Below are 21558 nucleotides of genomic sequence, written 5' to 3'. Positions count from 1 at the left end.
ATTGTCCCTAGGTTTCTAAAGGTTGCATGCCCTTCATTATCCCAAGTCAAAACCCATGCAATCAAGAGAATAACCAAAACTAAATTCATTTTAACCACACCCAAAATCACTACCCAACCATGTATATCCCTCAAAACAATTCACATGTTACTCCAAATAATAATCGCATGCTAAACATTCTCACAAAGGCTTTCGAAGACACGATTTCCAAGAAAGATCAAAACTATATATAGATGTCTAGCAATGGATCATCCTCTCATAAATAAATTGGCACTCAAGTATCCCTCATATCTCCCACCATTTGTCCATCCCATGATAAATATTACCATCTCTATCAGATAATACATCCAATGATGAAACCTTTCAAGGGCTATCCACAGTACAAATCCAAGCTAATTCATTTCTTAATACAAATCCCTTGAACAATTCAGAAATCCTAGATCCAATTCCACCATATGCTCCATTTCCAAGAAAACCAACTCCAAAGAGTCCCATTCAAAATACATTCTTATCATGCCAAAGTGTTTAATCCTTCCAAGAATCCCACATGAATATCCAAACTCCTACCCCATGTCAAGAGGATAATCCAAAGTCAAAAGAAATGAGTTCTGGAATAAATCAAGATCAAGAACAAACCCTTCCATCCAATCTGATTTCTTATGAAGATCCCCTAATCCTTTTGTATTCCATTCACGATGATCTCCTTCCATCTCAAGAGCAAAGTGTCTTTCCAAGTCCTATTCAACACACACTTCCTAAGAAAGATCATGATATCCTTTCAATCTCCTCCAATGATCCAATTCAAAATCAAGAGCAAAGTACAAACTCAAATGATCCTTTTCCAAGTCAAAATCAAAGTTTCCCTTCATCTCCAAGTCATAATCTTCTTAATCCACCTAAAGATCCCATCATCCCTTCTTATCCTCCTCATGGTTCTAGTCTTCCACCAGATCCTGTTGCATCTACCCAAGTTGTTTGTGAATCCCCTACCTATCAAATGGATTTCTCCACTTTCATCCAATCTGGTCTACTTTGTGATCGTATCGTTTCTTCCATACTATACCCTCATCAAGATGGACTCGCGTCTTGCTTCAAAAGCAACAAGTGTCCCATTGCTAAAAAGATTTGTCAAAACATGCATTATCAAGGCAAAGGGTTAGGGCTACATGAAAAAGGTGTATTAGAACCCCTTTGTATCAAAGCAAATCTCAATTATCATGGCCACAACATTCATTTTTGTAGAATGCTAGGGGATGGGGTTACAAATCAGTTTTTTGATGTAAGGGGTGTAAATGCTATTGATAATTTTGCATGGGGCATGCACAATGAACAATATGATAATATGGAATGCAATTTTTTTTTTTTTGAATTAATACAAAATCCAATTACCGATCAAAAAAAAATAAATCATTTGATGTCTATTTTCACTTTAATAATTATTAATAGTTTTTTATTAAAACCAGTTATAATTAATGTTACACAAATATAATTAAAATGATATAATATTACACTATAGGGTGTGTGCACCAAGATGATGCGTAAAAAAGTGGACACAACCCAAAAAGAACATGAAAAAACACAAAACACGCACAGGGTATTATAAATTAAAAAAACCTCGTATGCGTTTAGGCTTGTTTTGCCGAGCCTCACCGAAGCTAAACCGCATATGGGGTTTAAAGTATACTAACCAAATACACGGTTTAGAAACTAAAACTCCATATGTAGTTTATAAACTAAAACCCCATATGTGGTTTTAGTTTGTAAACCACGTACGCATTTTTCTGTCAAAAAAATTTAAATTAGTAATATGGACTTGTATGCAATTCATTTAACATTTCATTAGGTTGTTGACGAGATATATACATAAAATATAACATTTAAGTATAAGTGGCATTTCTCTTTGTCTTTTATCTTTTATGTATATATTTTTAGGATGTTTGAGAGTGGTTCCAGATCTCTAAGACTTATAATACAGATTCTAGTTTTTTGAGTATTCTTATAAATTTAAGACTTAGTCAAATTTCAGTAATCAGCATGCTCGTATCAACTTTATCTCTCTCGTCTCTTCCCTACATTCCCCATCTCTCTTCCTTAACCCCTACCTTTTTGTCTCTTAGGCCTCTCCCTCTTTACTTTCTTCCCTCTCTCAGGTATCTCTCCCTCTCTTTCTGATCTCCCTCACCCTCTTTCTATCCCTCTCTCAAATATCTGTATCTCTCACTCTCTCCCCCTCTCTTTGGTGTCTCTCTCTCTCCCATTCTCTCCCTCTCCCTTCCCCTCCCTTTCTCTTCCTCTGTCAAGTATTTCTTTCCCTCTAACTCTCTTTTTCTCTCCCCCATTTCTGTTTCTCTCAAGTCTCTCTCCTCTCTATCAAGTCTTTGGCTATCAATCTCTCTCTCTCTCTCTCTCTCATTTTCTCTCTTAAGTCTCTCTCCCTCTCTGCCTCTATCTCTCCATCTCACTCTCCTCCTTTGTCAAGTGTATCTCTCTCTCTCTCTCTCTCTCTCTCTCTCTCTCTCTCTCTCTCTCTCTCTCTCTCTCTCTCTCTCTCTCTCCCTTACCCTTTATCTATCTCTCTCACTCTCCTCCTATATTAGGTGTATCTCTCTCCCATTCTCTCCCTCTCCTCCCCCTCTCTCCCTCCCTCTCTAGGGTCATATGGTATCCTAGGGATCCATGCATGTGTCCTTAGGGTTCATATGGTGTCCTAAGGGGTCATAGGACACCATATGACCCATAACGACACATAAGGGTTCATATGGAGTCCTAAGGGGTCATAGGACACCATATGACCCATAACGACACATAAGGGGTCATATGGAGTCCTAAGGGGTCATAGGACACCATATGACCCCTTAGCACACCATACGATCCATAATGACACCAAATGGTGTCCTAAGGGGTCATAGAACACCATATAACCTCTTAGGACACCATATGACCCATAACAACACCATATGGAGTCCTAAGGGGTCGTAGGAGACCATATGACCCCTTAGGACACCATATGACCCCTAACAACACCATATGGTGTCCTAAGGGTCATAGGACACCATACAACACATAACGACACCATATGGTGTCTTAAAGGGTCATATGGTGTCCTAAGGGGTCATAGGACACTATATGACCCTTAGGACACAATATGACCCCTAACGACACCTAAGGGGTCATACGGTGTCCTAAGGAGTCATATGACACCATATGATCTGTTAGGACACCATATGGTGTTGTTATGGGTCGTATGGTGTCGTTATGGGTCATATGGTGTCCTAAAGGGTCATAGGACACCATATGACCTCTTAAAAAACAATATGATCCCTAACGACACCTAAGGGGTCATATGGTGTCTAAGGGGTTATAGGACACCATATGACCCCTTAGGACACCATATGGAGTCCTAAGGGGTCATATAGTGTCCTAAGGGGTCATAGAACACCATGTGACCCTTTAGGACACCATATAACCCCTTAGGATACCATATGACCCATAACGACACCTAAGGGATCATATGGAGTCCTAAGGGGTCATAGGACACCATAGGACCCCTTAGCACACCATATGACCCATAACGACACCAAATGGTGTCCTAAGGGGTCATAGAACACCATATGACCTCTTAGGACACCATACGACCCATAATGACACCATATAAAGTCCTAAGGAATCATATTGTGTCCTAAGGGGTCGTAGGAGACCATATGAGCCTAATGACACATAAGGGCTCATATGGTGTCCAAAGGAGTCATAGGACACCATATGAGCCTAACGACACATAAGGGATCATATGGTGTCCAAAGGGGTCATATGGCACCATATGAACCCTTAAGACACCATATGAACCATAATGACACCATTTGGTGTCTTGAGGGGTCATATGGTCTCCTAAGGGGTCATAGAACACCATATGACCCGTTAGGACACCATATGGCCCCATAAGGACACCATATAACAACACCAAATGGTTTCCTAAGGGGTCATAGAACACCATATGACCTTTGAGGACACCATACAACCCATAGTGACACCATATGGAGTCCTAAGGGGTCATATGGTGTCTTAAGGGGTCGTAGGACACCATATGACCCCCAACGACACCACATGGTGTCCTAAGGGGTCACAGGACACCATATGACCCCTAAGGACACAATATGACCCCTAACGACACCTAAGGGGTCATATGGTGTCTTAAGGGATCATAGAACACCATATGACCCCTTAGGACATAATACAACCAATAACGACACCATATGGTGTCCTAAGGGGTCATATGGTGTCCCGAGGGAATGTAGGACACCATATGACCCCTTAGGATACCATATGGTCTCTATCTCTTTCCCTCTAACTCTTTTTACCTCTCTCCCTCCCAACCCCCTTCTCCCTCTCACCCTCTATCTCTGTCTCTCTCACTCCCCCTCTCTTAGGTCTCTCTCTCATTATCTCCCTCTCTCTCTCTCTATCTCTCTCTATCTCCATCTCTCCCAACCCTTCCCTTTCCCTTTCTTTATCTCTCTCACCCTCTCTCTTAGGTGTCTCTCTCCCATTCTTTCCATTCTCTCCCTCTCCCTCTCTCCCCATCTCTCTCTCCTCTCTCTCCCTCTCTCCCTCCCCCCCCCTCTCTCTCTCTCTCTCTCTCTCTCTCTCTCTCTTAGGTGTCTCTCTCTTGCATTCTCACCCTGCCCTTCTCTCTTTGTTTTCTCATCTCTGTCTCTCTCTCAGGTGTCTCTCTCCCTCTTTTTCCCTCTTTCCCTCTCTACCCTTCTCTCCCTGTATATATATATATATATATATATATATATATATATATCAGGTGTCTCTCTCCCTCTTTTTTCCTCTTTCCCTCTATCCCTCCCCCATCCTCTATCTTCCCTCTCCCTCTCTCCCTCCCATTCTCTCCTCCCCCTCTCTCTTAGGTGTCTCTCTTTCCTATTCTCTTCCCTCTCCCTCTCTCCTTCCCATTATTTACCTCCCCCTCTATTAAGTGTCTCTCTCTCACATTCTTTTCCTCTCTCCCTCTCTCCCTTTCTCTTTCTCTCTCAAGTCTCTCTCTCTTTCCCTATAACACTCTTTCTTTATCTCCTATTCCCTTTCTCTTTCTCTCTCAAGTATCTCTCCCTCTCACCCTCTCTTTCCCTTTCTCCCTCCCTCCCTCCCAAGCATAACCAAAGAGAGAGAGAGACCTAAGAGAGAGATAGAGACTAAGTGAGAGGGAGGAAGGGATGGAAAATGAGTATGAGACTAGAGAAAGAGCCCAGGTGAGAGAAAGGGGTGGAGGAAGGGAGGGGTTGAGAGAGAGAGAGAGAGGTTGATGGAAAGAGAATAAGAAACTAGAGATAGAGAGAGCCCACGTGAGAGAAAGGAAGGATTAGCGAGTCAACCACCAAAACTCAAATCTAATTGAATCAATCCATAAACACAATAAGAAATATGCAAATCAACAATTGAATCCATTCAATCAAACACAATCAATCACTGAATCCACAAAAACTCCTATTGCTCCCCTCTTCCATGCATAATGTTGTCTCTCAGAATCATGCTTGATAACCTGCAATATGATAGCACAAAAAATTGAAGATATGGTGGTTGAAAAAGGGAGATTGATGATGAATTTATAGAAATTGGAGAGAATTGATTAAGAGGTGGAGCTGAAGTGAACGAAAAAGAAAATTGATAGTTAGAGAGGTGATTAAAGAAATTAATTGAATTAATTAATTAGTCAAAAAAGGTGGAACTAAAGGGTGAGTGTTAGTTAGAAATTAGCATGAAATTGTATTTAATCTAAATTTAGATTTATAATTGAATTGAAATTGATTTAAGCAACATATCAGCATACGGATCCAACTCTACATTGGGATACATGTTTTTGGTTTTCCCACTTTGTAGCATGATATCTTTCCTTTAAGTTTCAATTGGCCTATCGTTATTTCTTGGACGCAATGGCCACCGTAACCACCACTTATCAACTCATTTGTTGGTATGATGGAACACTTCCTTCGTATGCCCATCTCTATCGAAAATCTCACCATATTACTCCCTGCCTGCTCCCTCGCTTCAAGCATCATGTTTCATCACTCTGTTCTCTACTAGCAATGATGAAGTTGCAACTACCCACCTCTTAATTTTGGTTTGCCCGCATCACCCTTTCTTCACTCCACCTTATGTCACCTTGTCGGAAGTTCATAAACTCCTTAACTTGCTTATTGGCCTCCTGATTTCCTTCTTGTAGAGTGTGAGAGATTTAAATTTTTTGAAGATCCTTTAGCTGTCTAATTATGATCTAAATTAGTTTATCTATTTTTCAGTGGATTGCACTCCCCTTTGTTATCATCTGAGTAATAATTTTGGAGTCACCTTCTAGTTGTAAATATTTGACCCCAAGCCCTTTTGCCATCTGAATTGCCAAAGGGCCGCATTTGCTTTTGCTAAATTATTAGTGATAATATCTAAGCCTTGTCCACATTTCGCCAAAACCTCTCCTTTATGATTTCCTTCCACACACCCTGCTTCTAATTGATCCAAATTGTCTCTTGTTGCTTCGTCAAAGTTCACCTTAATCTAGTCTTTATCCAGAGGAACCCATTTCACATTCGGTCTATTGCATTCTTTAGGATCAACCCTTAAAAGCCCATTAACGAACATCAAATAAAAAATATTTAAATTTATGATTACAAGTTATTAAATTATTTTATATATCTTAAAATGATTAAAAAATTTAAGATTTTCAAAAAGTATTAAAAAATAAAATGATTTCCAAAAGTATATAAATGCAATCATAAAAAATATATATAATAATTAGATTTATTTTTTAATAGAAATATTTGTATTTTATTTTTAATTTAATTTATATTGAATTAAATCCTTGTAATTAATTGTATTATCTATATTTTGAAATAAAAAAGAATTATTAAAATTTATATATCTATTTTAAAAAATATTTTATTTACAATATTATAAATAATAATAAAAAAAATAAAAAAATATTTAAAATAAACATTTCTTTTTTAAAAATAATTAAAAAAAACCCTCAAAAATCTATCATTCCTTAAAATTTGTTTTTTACAATATTTAAAATTTAAAAATATAAATTTCAACTAAGAAAAACATAAATGAAAGTTTTATGGTTGACAAAGATTACCATTACAGCAGGTGCATAAAATAAGCCAAAGACAGTGAAAGCTCAGCAAGCGCACTGCTAGGATTTGGTTAGGGAAGCGTCTGACTCCCACCATTGATGGATTCCTGTTATATATTTTTGAAACTTTAAGACAGTCTCAGCTAGAGAAGAGATTACAGCAAGCAAGCATGTAGAGGGCCCTAATTCCACTAAAGAAGTGCAAAGCGCTGCCACAGTATTCATCTTTCAGACAATTGAAAGCAGTAAGAATTGAAACTGCGTCCTCCTCCATTTCTCTACCGCGTCCATAGAAGGATGTGCCACACCGTGCTCCCGACGGGAAAAGTTTTCATAATGGAGATCGGATTTGATTTCAGAAATCAGATTTCATTTAATGCAAGATATTTTCACGATTTTTTCCTTCAGTGCATTCTGTTTCTCCAGTGAGGTATTTATGATGGGGCAGATATGATACGACTCTTCATGGCTACAAGATCTGTGAGAAAATTTCATATTAATTATCAACTCTTTTGTTGGGAATGTTGATGAAAGAGCCGAACTAATAATTAATATGACTGACAATTCTTAGTGTGTTGGAGGGGTTATTATTAATATGGCTGACAAGAAATGAATGGAGGGAGTTCTTGAGCTTAAATTAATGTCATGGACTACCGTGAATTTGAGTAGTAGACGGATTGTGTTCTGCATCTAGAGATGGTGTCCTGCATGTAGAGATGGTGTCTGCGTGTAAAGCATAATAGGGGATGGTATATGCATTTCATGATCAATTATCAGGTAAAATGTTATAGTTTATATTATCTTTTCCCCAAACTTGATAAGAAGGGGGAATTTATTTTTCTTCACTTTACACATTCTTGATGGCGTCTTTTGCTGCAGTAGAGGCTCTACAGGTATTTGGCTTTGTTTTTCTGTGTAAATAGAGTTGGTTTTCTCTGGCAGAGCTTTTTCAGCTGCAAAGTCTGTTTAAATCAACGTTCTGTTTAGATATTCTAGATTTTTGTTGTTTCATTCTGCAAAAGTGTTTTTGTAATTTTTTTTAATCAGCGTTTCTTTTTTAGAACTGGTAACATTTTGTTATCTCCTGCCTGAAGAACTGATAATTGACTGGAATTCATCTTGTACTATGAACATAACATGTTCTCATGTAATACTGATTCTTAATTGTGTTTTGTATATAGGCAATCATTTGGGGAATGCATCCAGATTCTATTTTGGTGGTTTGTTGTTATAGCAGCATATGAGGCGATGAAACCAAATGACATCAATTACGTGTAGAAAAATATTGTCTTATTTGGCAAGTAAGAAAAGATGTCAACTTCCTCGTCAATTTATGTCCTTTCATGTTTTTATTTTTGCGGACCACAATATATTGTACCTACTCCTTTCATGGATCATTCCGGGATGAGAAATATGTTCTTTGATGCTCCCTGACTACCATTCGTATTTTGTCATGTTTCTTCTGGTATACGACATGAATATTTAAGAACAGAACTGGTCACGTTTCATAGAATAAGCTTTGAGAATTCTGTTGAAGGTTTAAGAACAGAACTGGTCACGTTTCATAGAATAAGCTTTGAGAATTCTGTTGAAGGTTTAAGAACATAACTGGTTACGTTTCATAGAATAAGCTTGAGAATTCTGTTGAAGGACCAACCAGCCCTATGTCTGGAATAAGTTTTTCACTATTTTATGTTTAACTGTCGACTTAAAAACCAAGCTTCAAAGTTGTTTCAACGTTAGTCTTCACACAAAACCGAACCCAAAATTGTTCTTCCAATCTTGGCAGGAACTTCGCTGCCCTGCAGCTCTTGTTTTCTTTTTGATTTGGCAGTAATTTGAATAAAAATACAGGTTGTTATGCAGGTTTTGGGCAGTGAAGTTTACTGAGGAGATACACATAAGGCTACAAATTTGAAAGTTGAAAGGAGAATGATTGGCAACAAAATTTGGTTTGAGGGTTATACATTTTCAGAACCAATTTGCTCTGCAAAAAGTTGTCCACAACGGTAGTGATAATTTGTAATAAAAATGAAGTACAAATTTGCATTAATTTGAAATAATTGATACCTTCTTGGTAGAATTGTAGAGCTTGTTTGAATAAGGTGAGATTCACAGGTTAAAAAATGTAATTGTTGCTGCATTGATTTGCAAAACATGTACTGCATTTAGTCCTTAGTAGTGTCATACAAGGAGTAATAGAACAGTTAAGGCTCTGACCTCTATCTTTCTTACCCACTTACGCTTACTACAAGATTTTTCTCTCTTTTCATAAGCATAAAATTTGATTGCAATTTCTGGAGCTACTTTAAGAACATTGATCCCATTTCCTTGAAAAAATCCCACGACACCACCTCCAACAATGAGATATTTTGTTGTATGCATGTGCTTGCTAATACCTTCAGGAATAGCTGCTTGTTGCCTAATATCAATGGGCCAAACTCTTTCCCAATATTGATAGATGTTTAGCTTAATGAGGATACAGAAGCGAAAAATCCCTCAATTGTTCAAATGTTATAATTCCATTGTTATTATTGTCACTAACAAGCTCTTCGTAACTCATTACAATGCCTGAAAAAGGAGAACGAGAAAGGTTACAAATAAAAACAGTATAAAATGCATCAAAATTCATTATCTGCATTTCTTTTGAAACTGGAAACTCCAAGAGAAACAAGGATTAAATTGCGAAGTAAATAAATAAACAAAATTAGAGGTCGGAACAAAATTCTTGTTTAAATTGTTAATTACCTTAGACAGTGATAAACATTCAAGTCCTGCAAAGTTCTCTGCTAAATAAAACCATAAATCTGAAGAGAACACTTGGTTTAACTTTCCACAAGCACCAGTTAGCAAAAACACTGGTCAACTGTTATAATCCTTTGAGATTCTACAGTAAAACAAAAGTAAATGCCTCGGTATAACAATGGGAAGTCAACTGGAGAAAGGCATTCTGCATTCACTAAAAATATTAACCAACCACACCAGGGTTAACCTATAAAAGCTTAAAGCTTGCTGAAAAAGTTTGTGAACCTTGCATATTTGAGCATCGTAACAAAACCTTTGGTCAGAAAGATGATCTATTTCAAATTTTGCATTGTTAATCTCTTGCTTTAGTTGTGAACAAGCTCCTGGACCATTTTTGGCTTAAGTGTGTTAAGCACATCTTGACATCTTTTAAGGAAGCTTGTGGTCTCATGAATACAATTAGTGTTGATGGAGTGTATATGAGATAAAAATAAGTAAAAATAATAATTTTCCTTCCAAAAAAATTCTAACTTGAATCTGAACATAGATATTTGACTAGTAGCAAATAATATTTCTACGCTGGTGGGGCAGCTTCTAGCCCCACCCCATTTTCACCTACTTAAACATGCAGACCTAAAATGTAGGAGTTCCTATTTTCTTCCTGTTCCTGAAAAATAGAAGCTTGAACACCCCATTGGACCTCAAATATCTGACCAAGACATTATAGTCACTCTCAACATGAAACCATTTTACATTTGAAATTCAAATTCTCCTTTCCAAGACCCTATATAGCTTAGACTCATAGAGAAGTTGTACATACTTAGTTTTGACATTTCCAAGCATGATGACCACTTATTTGTTGATCTGAATATTGGTACCTAAATAGATCCCACTAAGGACCAGCTGCCAATCTTGTAGGCAAGCCTCTTTTTGTTCCAACAGGAGGCTCCATCCAATTTTCGCTTGAACCTCTGCTAAATTAAAATAAATTTTATTTTTTTATTCATCAACAAATCCATTCCATTAGTGATACAACCAAATCCTGTTAGAGATCGACGCTTCTATGTTCGTTTAAAACAACATTTCCAAATTTGGCTATTGATTACTGTCAACTAGTGGTTGTTACCAACTGTCGATAGATGAGAACTACATTCCTCTAATTCCTGGGAGGGGATATGTAGGCTGTCTATGAAGAATGGAATCGAGTAATTAGGTTTAGTCTACTTTATATGTTACTTGTCAATAACAGTGGTCGTATGCTGTAGTTCTAGGCTAGTAAATTACGTATGCTATGACAGTGAAGAAAGGGGTTCTGATGTATTAGTGCAATTTATATATATTGAGAGGATGGATGGTGTCAAAGTCTTATGGACACTGTACCTAGAGTTTGTAAGTATCTAAGAGATGAATGGTTATCATTCTAAGTTTCATGTAAAGTGTAAAGTTCTGTCATAGTTCTGAGATATGTATAATATAGTAACCTTGTAATGATGAGGACTAGACAAGCTGTAAATAATATGTTTAACATTGGTCTAAGATGGAACCTCATCTATTTGTAATCTGAGTCTCTGTCCATTGATATATTTGAAATTTGCTCGGAGTTGCTCCCATGCCTGTAAGCATCTATCCAGGTTTGTGTCTTATGAAAGATGTATGCGAATGTTGAGTGACTGCTTTGGTTCAGTTATGTGTACGAAGGAATTCTAAGCGAACTAGAGAGTAACGAAACAGAGAACGTCTGTAGATTAATTCTGATTATTGGTTCATGGTAAATCTTCAATAAAATCTTAAGTACATAACATTAATTTCAATTTCTCTATGTTAATTGGATCAGGAAGCAAGCTAAAGATAGTGGACCGAGGTCAATAGAGAAGGCACCACATCTGAGAGAAGTTAATTGTACGGTTTTTGTCAAATAGAAGCTTATGAATGACTTAGTGAAAAGGCATATTCATTGAAATTATAATGGGAACTCGTGGAATTGATGTTTCTTATCAATAAAAGATCTATAGGTATAATAGCATTTGATTGAACGAATATTCTGGAGATTAAATTTCTGACTGTTACAATTGGGTTATGGTGCATCCAAAACCAACCTGTCTTCTGTAGACAATTTCAGATTCATCAGGCAGTTTCTCTGTAGTGTTATTTTTGTTTATCCGATTAACTGGCCATGAATCTTTCTTTTTGGAGATTTGTTGGAACTAATCACTTTTGATTTTGTGGTGTAGGTATAGCTAGCATAATAATGGCCCCCAAGAAGAACAGTACCCCCAAGAAGAACAGAACTAAAAACAGGAGGAAAAGATATGCAACACAGGATAGCACTCACTCTCCCAAAGCTACAAAAGTTGATGGATCATATCATATGAAATTTACTAATTTCAAAGAAAGTTATCCTTCAATAGAGGTCATGATCACCAAATTACCCAGAAAACCAGTATCATCAGGCAAGGACTTACAAGTGCCCATTAAAAGCCCTAGCAGCGAAGCCCTACGGAAAAAGGGAAATGAAATTTATTCACAAGTGTCCAATGGATTTTATGGACCTTGCCTTCTGAGGCACAAATTGGGGAAAGCCCATGAATTATATGAAGCAGCCCTTGATGCTGCAAGCTTGAATGATGAAAGTGAAAAAGCTTCATGCTATAAAAATTTGGGTGCAGTGAATTTGATATGGGGAAAAGTAGAATGGAAGATCTACATAGAAGAACAAGAGGGGACTGAAGCTTTAAAAGCCATATGGACTGCCAAACGTCATATATCAACGTCTCTTGAATTTTATTTATTGGCCATTGAATTTGGAGAACTCCATGATACCAAACCAGACACATGGTTAAAGCAGGCAGAAGATAGTGTCACGCAAATCTTGGAGTGGGTAAGGGCCCATACTGGTTGAGCTATGTACACTAATAGACAATGTGGAGTCCAGCAGCTGTCAAAGGAAAAAGAGATTAGGAACTGTTCTTTATAACATGCATTCTGAGTTCATTTTCAAGCAGGGCATCAAATGCATTTGCAGGGAAGGAGATGGAGGAATAGAAACTGAACAGACTGGTTACCGACAATGTCTGAATGCAATGAGGGATTGTTATCTACCACTAAGTAAAGCAGAAGCCATTGTCTACACTACAAAAGACGAGGGTTTGATAAAAGAATTTGATAGTATGAAAGAGCAAGTTCTATTGTATCAGTACATCTGTGAATCGGTACAAGCTCGTTTTCAGGGTGATGACTTACTTATGAAAGCTTTAATTGATGAAGAAGTAATCTGCATGGAGCTTGTGTGGGATGCGATCGACTGGTACAGGCAATCCATTTTACTGAGCAGATAGAAAGACCTAGAGAATGAAGCCATGGCACTAAGCCGAATTGGGAAAGTATACTCATCTATCTTGAAAAACAAAAAGGGGGCACATCGTTACCATTTTGAGTGCACCAAAATCGCCCTTGCCATCATGAATCCGCGTATAGCAAACTCTGAATGGAATAAATACTCATCAATGGAGGTCCAAAAGCACCAGAAAGAAATTGTGGATGAAGAGAAAAGAGAGCACGACAAGAAGTATGAGCTTGATGCAGATAGGCTTCATGAAACAATTAATGTGATCAAGGAGGAAGGGGTCAGGAGTTCGGAGTCTTTCCTGAAGTTCATTTATAGTGTGCACACTCATCCAGATCCGAAGAAGGGATTATTGGGTAGCATCGCTTCTACTGAAAAAGTTAGAGTAGCTCTCAGAAAAGCCATAGTTTCATACCACCCTGATAACAACGTCCAGTATGGTAGGGATTGGCAGGTTCTGTGCGAAGAGATTACAAAAATCTTGAATTGTAAATATGAAATCCACAAGAAAGCATGACCTTGGATTTTGATGTCGTTAGGAAACGCTAACAGATTATCATTACAAGTGCAGATTTTGATATCATTTAGAAATGCTAAAATATTTTGAAAGGTAAAACATTAAACCTATATGTTAAGAAAATATCATCAGCGATTTTTATCTGATTATGCTACGCAGTGGACTTATTCTGATTCCTCTGTACTCTTAGGAGGAAGAGAACAGTTGAACTCAATTTTTTGGTGTAAAAGCGTGTTGCTATGTTTGACTTGATATATTTGTAAGTATACAAAGCTATTTTGATATGATAAGTGCAATACATAAAGCTCTTTTGATTTGTTCAGGTTCTTGGAAAAAACGGAGTTCAAGTCAAACTTAGTGGAGAAGCCTGTTGCCATATTAGATCTCTGATGTATTTGAACTAAATCTATGGGTTAATGTATGGTGGAAAGTGTTAGAGGCTTTTTGGCCTGAATGATTGTCACTAGCTTTAACCATAATCCAGCAATGGGAAATTTTATAATGAAATCGTGAATTTTCTGAAAATGTCAAGATTGAGGAAATCATTCCTTTTGAAAACAAGAAAGAAAATGAATCATGAAACAGAACTTAGAGCAATACTTTTCTCGAAAATTCTCCATATCTTTTAAGTCATCTACTGAATCCGTTATACCATTCCTTCAAAGTTGTTCACGTCGGTATATTTCAGGTCCGAAACAGGGTTATAAAATTCATGTTATTGATTTTTTTGAAATTTTTCAAAAAATCAAAGCCTTAACTAATTTTGCTGATGTAATTTTATTAATTTTTGAAAAATTTCATGTTACTGACTTTTCGCGTTATTGACATATTTCTTCTCAAATCAAGTTTAAAAAGTTAAAACTAAAATGAAATGGTTTAAAAAGTAAATATTTTTTTATTTTGATTATGTAATTTTTTATCATTTTTGAATTATAAAAGAAATTTTATAAAAAATAATAAAGATTTTCTTAAAATATTATAACAATAATGAATATTTTTAATGTTATTCAAATTAGTACAAAATTTTAAGTTATAGATATGAGATCTCTATATATTATTTTTAAAAAATCATGAAAGATCAAATAATATATCTTTAAAATTAATTTTAATGAATTATTTTATTAAAAAAATATAAAAACAATTTTTCAATCATGAACGCTTAGTTAAAAGAAATAGCATAACTGATTTAAAAAAATTGTAAAATGAATTAACTTCCATCACGACAAATTTAATGTAAAAAATGACAATTATAACAAGCAGCAATTATGAAGTTATGTGTTAGTCGACAACAACCGCTATTGATGCATAACTATGGGCTTATGTGTACATTTTTTAGAACAATGTTAATTAAATTGCCCATATTTTTCTAGATCAATGTTTTTTTTGTTCGGTAATAATATTATATTTATTAATATTCAAATTGAGATATACACTAGCTGAATATAAAATGTTATCTTTCCAAAAAACATCCCTATTGGCCAAAAAGAGGCATCCCCATCAAATCTAACTGAAGCAAAATCGAATCGTTCAAAACAAAATCTACATCATGTAGACCAACACCTACCCCCCGACCAAACAATATAACGATCATAACAATTGTACAGAAAAAATGAACGAAACCACCATAGACAAAACTCATTAGAAATCAAAATTGCAATAGACCCACCGCAACATAAACACTTCTTTGAAGAACTCGCTTCACCACCCAACCTTGTACTCGCTCTCGGCTTCCTCAGACGCATAACCCTCCTCCCCGCATCCTCTGCCTCAACCTTGGCTCTTTCTATGATGACATTCAACTCTTTAATCTACACCAAGAGCTTCATTCCCAACCATGTCTTGCCTCTACCTTGCGATGAAACTTGCACTATCCTCACGACCATCTCACAAAAGGGATTATTATTGGTTTAATCCCCTACCCATCATTCTCCACACCTTCTCCAATCTCAAACCCCTGCCCAGGTACCGCCAACTCCAGAAAAGACTCCATTTCGCCCAGGAAATCTTTAGGAACCAGAGCTTCCATAACCCACCTCATTGTTCTATCTTCTTCGCCAACTTTCAAGCCCCACACCATAATCCAAGAGTATACACCCATCCTTGTCTTGTATCTATGCTTCACCCCATCAATTTCCTTGCCCACAATGAAAAAAATGCACGGTGCTAAATGTTTATCCCAAAAATTGAATAAACCCCACAACCTCCTCACTGTTAAATCCCCATAAAAGGGGCATAGTTGTTTGTGTTCTCAAGGTGAAATTCGCTTCCATTTCACCACCCCGCACACCACCACCACCTTCAAAACTTCTCAGAAACACCACTTCTGCAAAAAGTCTCAATCACGCTTCTCCACCTCTGCTTAACACTTAACATCAAACAATGAAAAAGAAAATGACCGGAAATTAAATTCGACTCCTCTTGGCTCAAGCTCTTTCATTAATGACCTTGCACATCATAATTACTCACTACCAAAAACACAACACTTCTTCACTATTTGTACTCGAAGTGTACAAAACAAATATTGCACAATCTTCAGTTGTTTCCAAAAAAATAAATCTCCTCATTGCTAATTTGCCAAAGGCCCTCGAATCTCAATTCACCAATTTCATTAAAGGTTAAATCCCATTTTGATAGAATGTCTGCCTCCAAGTTTCTTGACCTTCTGTCATGACTCACTTTGAAGTCTTCAAAATTATTTACTTCTTCCACAATAATGAAAATTGAATTCTATAGATACCATGCCTCAATACTACCCTTCATTATTGGCCGAATGATGATCAATGAATCCCCCTCCAAGTGCAACCTTCTAACACCTAAATTCCTACAAAAACTGACTGCAATTAATCTAGCTGAAGCTTTAGCAATACTATTAGTTCTTGGGTCATGTTTTTGTGCTCCCAAAGCCACCACATCCCCCTTCCAATTCAGAACAATGAATCCCACACCAAATGGTCTAGGATTACCTTTAGATGCACCATAAAAGTTAATCTTCCACCATCCCTCAGAGGGTAAGTGCACAAAGATGGTGGTAAAAAAGGGGGGTATAAGTGGACACTTTTTTTTAAAAACCAGGTGAACTTGAACTTGGAGGCAAAATTTGAAAGTCATCCACTCAAGATATGAAGATAATCAAAGAACAAATATTGTAGTACTCTGAATCTAGTTTTCAAACTACTAAATTTTTTAAAAATTGGATAATATTAAGGGGTTCAAATCCTTCACGCATGAAAAATAGACCTTGATTTTTTTCTTAAAAACATAACATAGTGTCTGACGTGCGCATCAAAAAAGTTATAGTTAGATTTAGTATTTTGACAAATACTTTGGCAGAAAGATAGTTAAGAGTGAGCATTAGAAGATGTATATATTTTCTGTAATATTTTGTTGAGTATTTTGTTTTTTTATGATTTTTCCAATCGAGCACGTCCTAAAAATTAGGTACATGTTCGTGCGCGAAGCGTAACTTGCACTAAAAAAATCAAAAATACAATTTTTAAAAAAAAAATTGTAAAGAATCAAGTGCACTACAATAATATATAAAGTTTTGATAAGTAGATCAAAAGTTATTAAAAAAATGGTACACGTATGTCTGTGAGAACTATGAAAACACTGGTAAAAGAAATTCAATAATAATGTTATTGTTGTTCAAATTTTTTAAAAATTATATGGTTAGAAAGCTCAGAAGATGGGTGAAAATATGGGGGAAATTTGAGAAATACCCACTTGATGATGACAAAGTCGAGAAACCAAGTTGATAAAATAAAACACATTAAAAAGGAGGGAAATGGAGGGAAATCAAACTTCCAACCCATAGCTTTGTCATCCAGGCCTATTTCCAAGCCTAAACAGTCAAAAACGCGTATGAGGTACCTATGGTATAAGAAGCGCGTATGGGGTACCTATGGTGTAAGAAGCGTGTATGCTCTATCTTTACTATAAACAGTGCATATGCATTGTTTTTACTATAAACAACGTGTACGTGCTACTTATGTTTAAAATTTGGGAGTGTGTATAATATGATATTGTATATATAATATTTAAATATATATGTATATAATAATATATAATATATTAAGTATATATATACACACATATGTGTGTATGTATGTGTATTGTCTCCCTCTCTCCCCCTCTCAAGCACGTACAGGGTGCCTCTCTCTCTCTCTCTCTCTCTCTCTCTCTTCTTCTCTCCCTCCCCCCAAATCTCTTCCTCCCTCTCTCTCTCTCTCTCTCTCCCTCCCTCTACCTCTCTCCCCTTCTCCCTTCCTCCATACCCCATCCCTCTCTCTTCTTCTCCCTCTCCCCCCCTCTCTCCCTTCCCCCCGCTCTCGCCCCCCCCCTCCCTCTACCTCTCTCCCTCCCTCCCTCTACCTCTCTCCCTCCCTCCTTTTTCCTTCACATTTTATTTACTACAAATAGCACATACGGGGTACTGAGCCTATTAGTTCGCTGCCCTGCCATAACATTTTTAAGGCGTAGGAGCACATACGCGCTAATTATGAGTTCTAAGCACGTACAAGGTGAAAAAAAACCGTTGGGCTTGCCAACATTTTAGGGACCAACAATGCTCACATGGTTATTAATATACCGCGTACGGGGTACTTAGACATAGTTTTATTTGCCCAAGAGCCTCAACAGCCTCAATTTTTTTTTTTGAGGTCTTTGAAGGCCCCACTGCAACCGTGTCTACATTTCTATCACTTTTTTATACATAGAAGTGAATTTTTTTCTTTTGCATGATTTAAAATGATTGAATTACTGTTCTTATTAGTTTTGTCAATTATTGTGATTCTTTAATAGTTTTGATTCAAAAAAATAATCATAAGATGCATATTTATGGTTATTTGCTTGTTTATGAACTTTTGTTTACATATATATGTAATATGATTCTATTTAGGACAACCGATATCAACTATGGGAAAGAACAAGTGAGGAACAATGGAAAAATGAGAGACTAAAAAGGAAAGATAAAGGCAACGTATGAAGAAATTACGTGACATAAGAATAATGGGAGAAGAAGGTATGCCATCCTCAACATCTCAATTCGATTTACCAAACGAACATAATGCACCTAATGCAATTGAAGAAGAGACATTTGATTTACCCTATGAACCTAATGCAATTGAAGAAGATACCACATTGAATAATCAATTAAATGATGAACATATACCTACTCTATTTGATGAATTGAATGTACACAATGCACCGATGTTAATACCTCCTAGAATCATTCGTAGGAAACCAAAGTATCTAATTGACATTGATGAGAATATATTGAACCCAATGCCCGATAAAATGAATAAACGAACTTGTAGGAGAATGGTTAAAAGAATATGGCAAAACTATTTTGAAAACTTAAATCAAACTGCAAGATGTCAATTAATTGTTCAAATGATTAAAAATTTGAATTTTAGAGAGACAATGAAAATTCTAGGCCTAAGATCATCTGAAAGTAACTGCGAAAGAACTATTGTGATAAATCTATTTGATGCATATCAAGCTAGTGGTTCAAAATCACGTACTAAAGATTCTAATGCTACTTGACATGTCATTACATCAACCATAATGAGCAAGAAAATAAAAAAAGATTGTTTGATAAGCAAAACAATTAAGTCATTAAACGTGTTGTCTCCAATTTTGACTTGCACAAAATTGTGAGGCAACACCACGAAACTTGACCATTTCGTGTTCTGCGTACTCCGAGGTAGGCTAATTAGTCATCTTGATTAGTCATTTGTCAGTCTTTGTTTTCATTTTTCTTGTTTTTTTGTTTTTTGCCTTAGTTTTTTAGGTCTATCAGTTTACTAGAAAGGTCAGACTTTAAAGTCCGACCTGCCAGTAGGTCTCATTGACAAGTCGGGTTTTAAAACCCGACCTGTCAGTTGGTCTCACTGACATGTCAGACTTTAAAGTCTGACATGTTAGTGGTTGGTCTTTTGAACTGGTAGGTCAGGTTTTAAAACCCGACCCGCTTTCCCATTGATGTATTGGGTTTTAAAACCCGACCTGCCAGTCCTTGTCTTTCCCCACTGACATGTCGGGTTTTAAACCTTGACTTGTCAGTTCGATCACCAGTAACATGTCGAACTTTAAAGTCTAACATGTCAGTGAGACCAATTGACATGTCGGGTTTTAAAACCCGACCTGTTAGTCCTTGTCTTTCCCCACTGACATGTCGGGTTTTAAACCCCGATCTGTCAGTTCGATCTCACTGACATGTTGGGTTTTAAACCTTGACCTGTCAGTGACTTGTTTTCCTTTGAACCAGTAGGTTGGGTTTTAAACCCCGACCCATCATTTTCGTCTCATTGACATGTCGGGTTTTAAACCTTGACCTGTCAGTGACTTGTTTTCTTTTGAACTAGTACGTCGGGTTTAAAACCCTGACCTGTCAGTTCGGTCTCACTGACATGTCGGGTTTTAAACCCCGACCTGTCAATGATTTGTTTTTCTATGAATTAAAACTCGACATTCTAGTTCCTCCACCTTGCAACTAGCAGGTCGGGTTTTAAACCCGACCTGCCAATTTCAATGTTTTTCCTTCCTGAGTCAGTTTTGACCAAGTGTTTTGTCCTGTTTGATTCCGAATCTCTAGTTTGTTCTTCTAATGATGAAAACTGATCATGGGCCCAACAAACATGTTCTCTGGAACATCTTTGCAAATGTCCAAGTCATCCACAAGGAAATCGAAGGCCTCTCCCATTCATACAGATCCATCATTGAGCAAACCTATATACAAAAAGATGAAGCTGAGATGAAATCCATCTTGGCTAAATTTGAAGAATTTAAATCCAATGAGGAGGAGAAAGATGAATTAAATGTCCCCTTTTTGACACTTGGTTTTTCATGTAGGTGCATTTTTAATGTAGTTGCATTTTTAGATGTTGTAAGTTTTCTCACAGTTGCATGTTCCCTTTATGTTGTAGTTGTAGTGAAGTGGGACTGTGCAGTTGAATTAGTCAACTATGCCCACTTTTTTCTCCTTTTTTTCCTATATATAGAGGAGCCTCATTTGTAAATATTTTTCTTTTATTATGCTAAGCAAGACTCTGCCAAAGATTTGCCTCAACTTAGACTTTGAGCTTTTGTTGTGAAGATTCAATCAAGCAAATAAAGAAAGAAATTCTATTTGATCTCAAACTTTGTGTTGCGTCAAAGATTGTTTATATGAGTTAATGTTCCTATGTTCATTTCTTATATATGTTCTTTAATTCCTTGATATTGGCAATATTGTTTATGTAAGTAAGAGAGCTTTCTAATTGTGGAAATAGACTTTGTCCTTCTTGCATATTTAGGAAATTTGTTGATGTTAAGTGATTAGTAGTAGGCTTTGTATTGCTGGTATTACTTGTAGTTTAAGGAATTGGGAATTTATACTTGAAGACTTTGAGTTGCAAGTTAATTTTCTTATCATTTTTAGTCATTAGCTTAGTTAGAATTCCATTGAAGAAAGACTTTGTGCTTCTTGATTGTAAGTTTGGTGTAATTTGTTGGAGTAGTTTGTTAATTTCTTTAAGTATCAAAAGTGATAGAGAATTGTAACAAAGTGGAGAGAGAATACATAAACTCTGAAAAAAGAGAGTTATATGTTCGAAACTTACCCACGGATTTTAGTTTCTTGTAATTAGAGAAGAAATTTCAAAGGGAACCTCCCCTTGCTTAGAGGAGAGATTAATTTCTCAACATAGATGTGTGTGAATTATATATTTTGTCATTTCTATGCTAGTGACAAAATATTAGTTATTTGTCGGTCTTTGTTTTCATTTTTCTTGTTTTCTATTTTTTGCCTTAGTTTTTAAAGTCTGTCAGTTTACTGACAAG

At 36.5% G+C, this 21558-nt stretch overlaps 1 protein-coding gene across 1 annotated transcript; it reads left to right on the top strand.

The window, feature by feature from the left end:
* The first annotated feature begins 8210 nt into the window (after positions 1 to 8210).
* LOC131070682 (uncharacterized) lies at positions 8211 to 14021 on the top strand. Its single transcript, XM_058006275.2, has 2 exons — positions 8211 to 8433; positions 12109 to 14021. The coding sequence occupies exons 1-2, from the start codon at positions 8391 to 8393 to the stop codon at positions 12774 to 12776; spliced, it is 711 nt and encodes a 236-aa protein (XP_057862258.2). The 5' UTR covers positions 8211 to 8390; the 3' UTR covers positions 12777 to 14021.
* Positions 14022 to 21558: the final 7537 nt, after the last annotated feature.

Source organism: Cryptomeria japonica, chromosome 11, assembly GCF_030272615.1.
Source record: "Cryptomeria japonica chromosome 11, Sugi_1.0, whole genome shotgun sequence".
In the NCBI taxonomy this organism is placed as follows: Eukaryota; Viridiplantae; Streptophyta; class Pinopsida; order Cupressales; family Cupressaceae; genus Cryptomeria; species Cryptomeria japonica.
The sequence above is the reverse complement of the archived record's forward strand: the minus strand, read 5'-3'. Positions and strand labels throughout refer to the sequence as shown.

Excerpts from the sequence above, each read along its gene's own strand:
- LOC131070682 (XM_058006275.2), top strand. The coding sequence starts at position 8,391 with ATGACATCAATTACGTGTAGAAAAATATTGTCTTATTTGGCAA. Across the intron at positions 8,434-12,108 it reads AATATTGTCTTATTTGGCAA|GTATAGCTAGCATAATAATG; the intron begins GTAAGAAAAGAT and ends TTTGTGGTGTAG.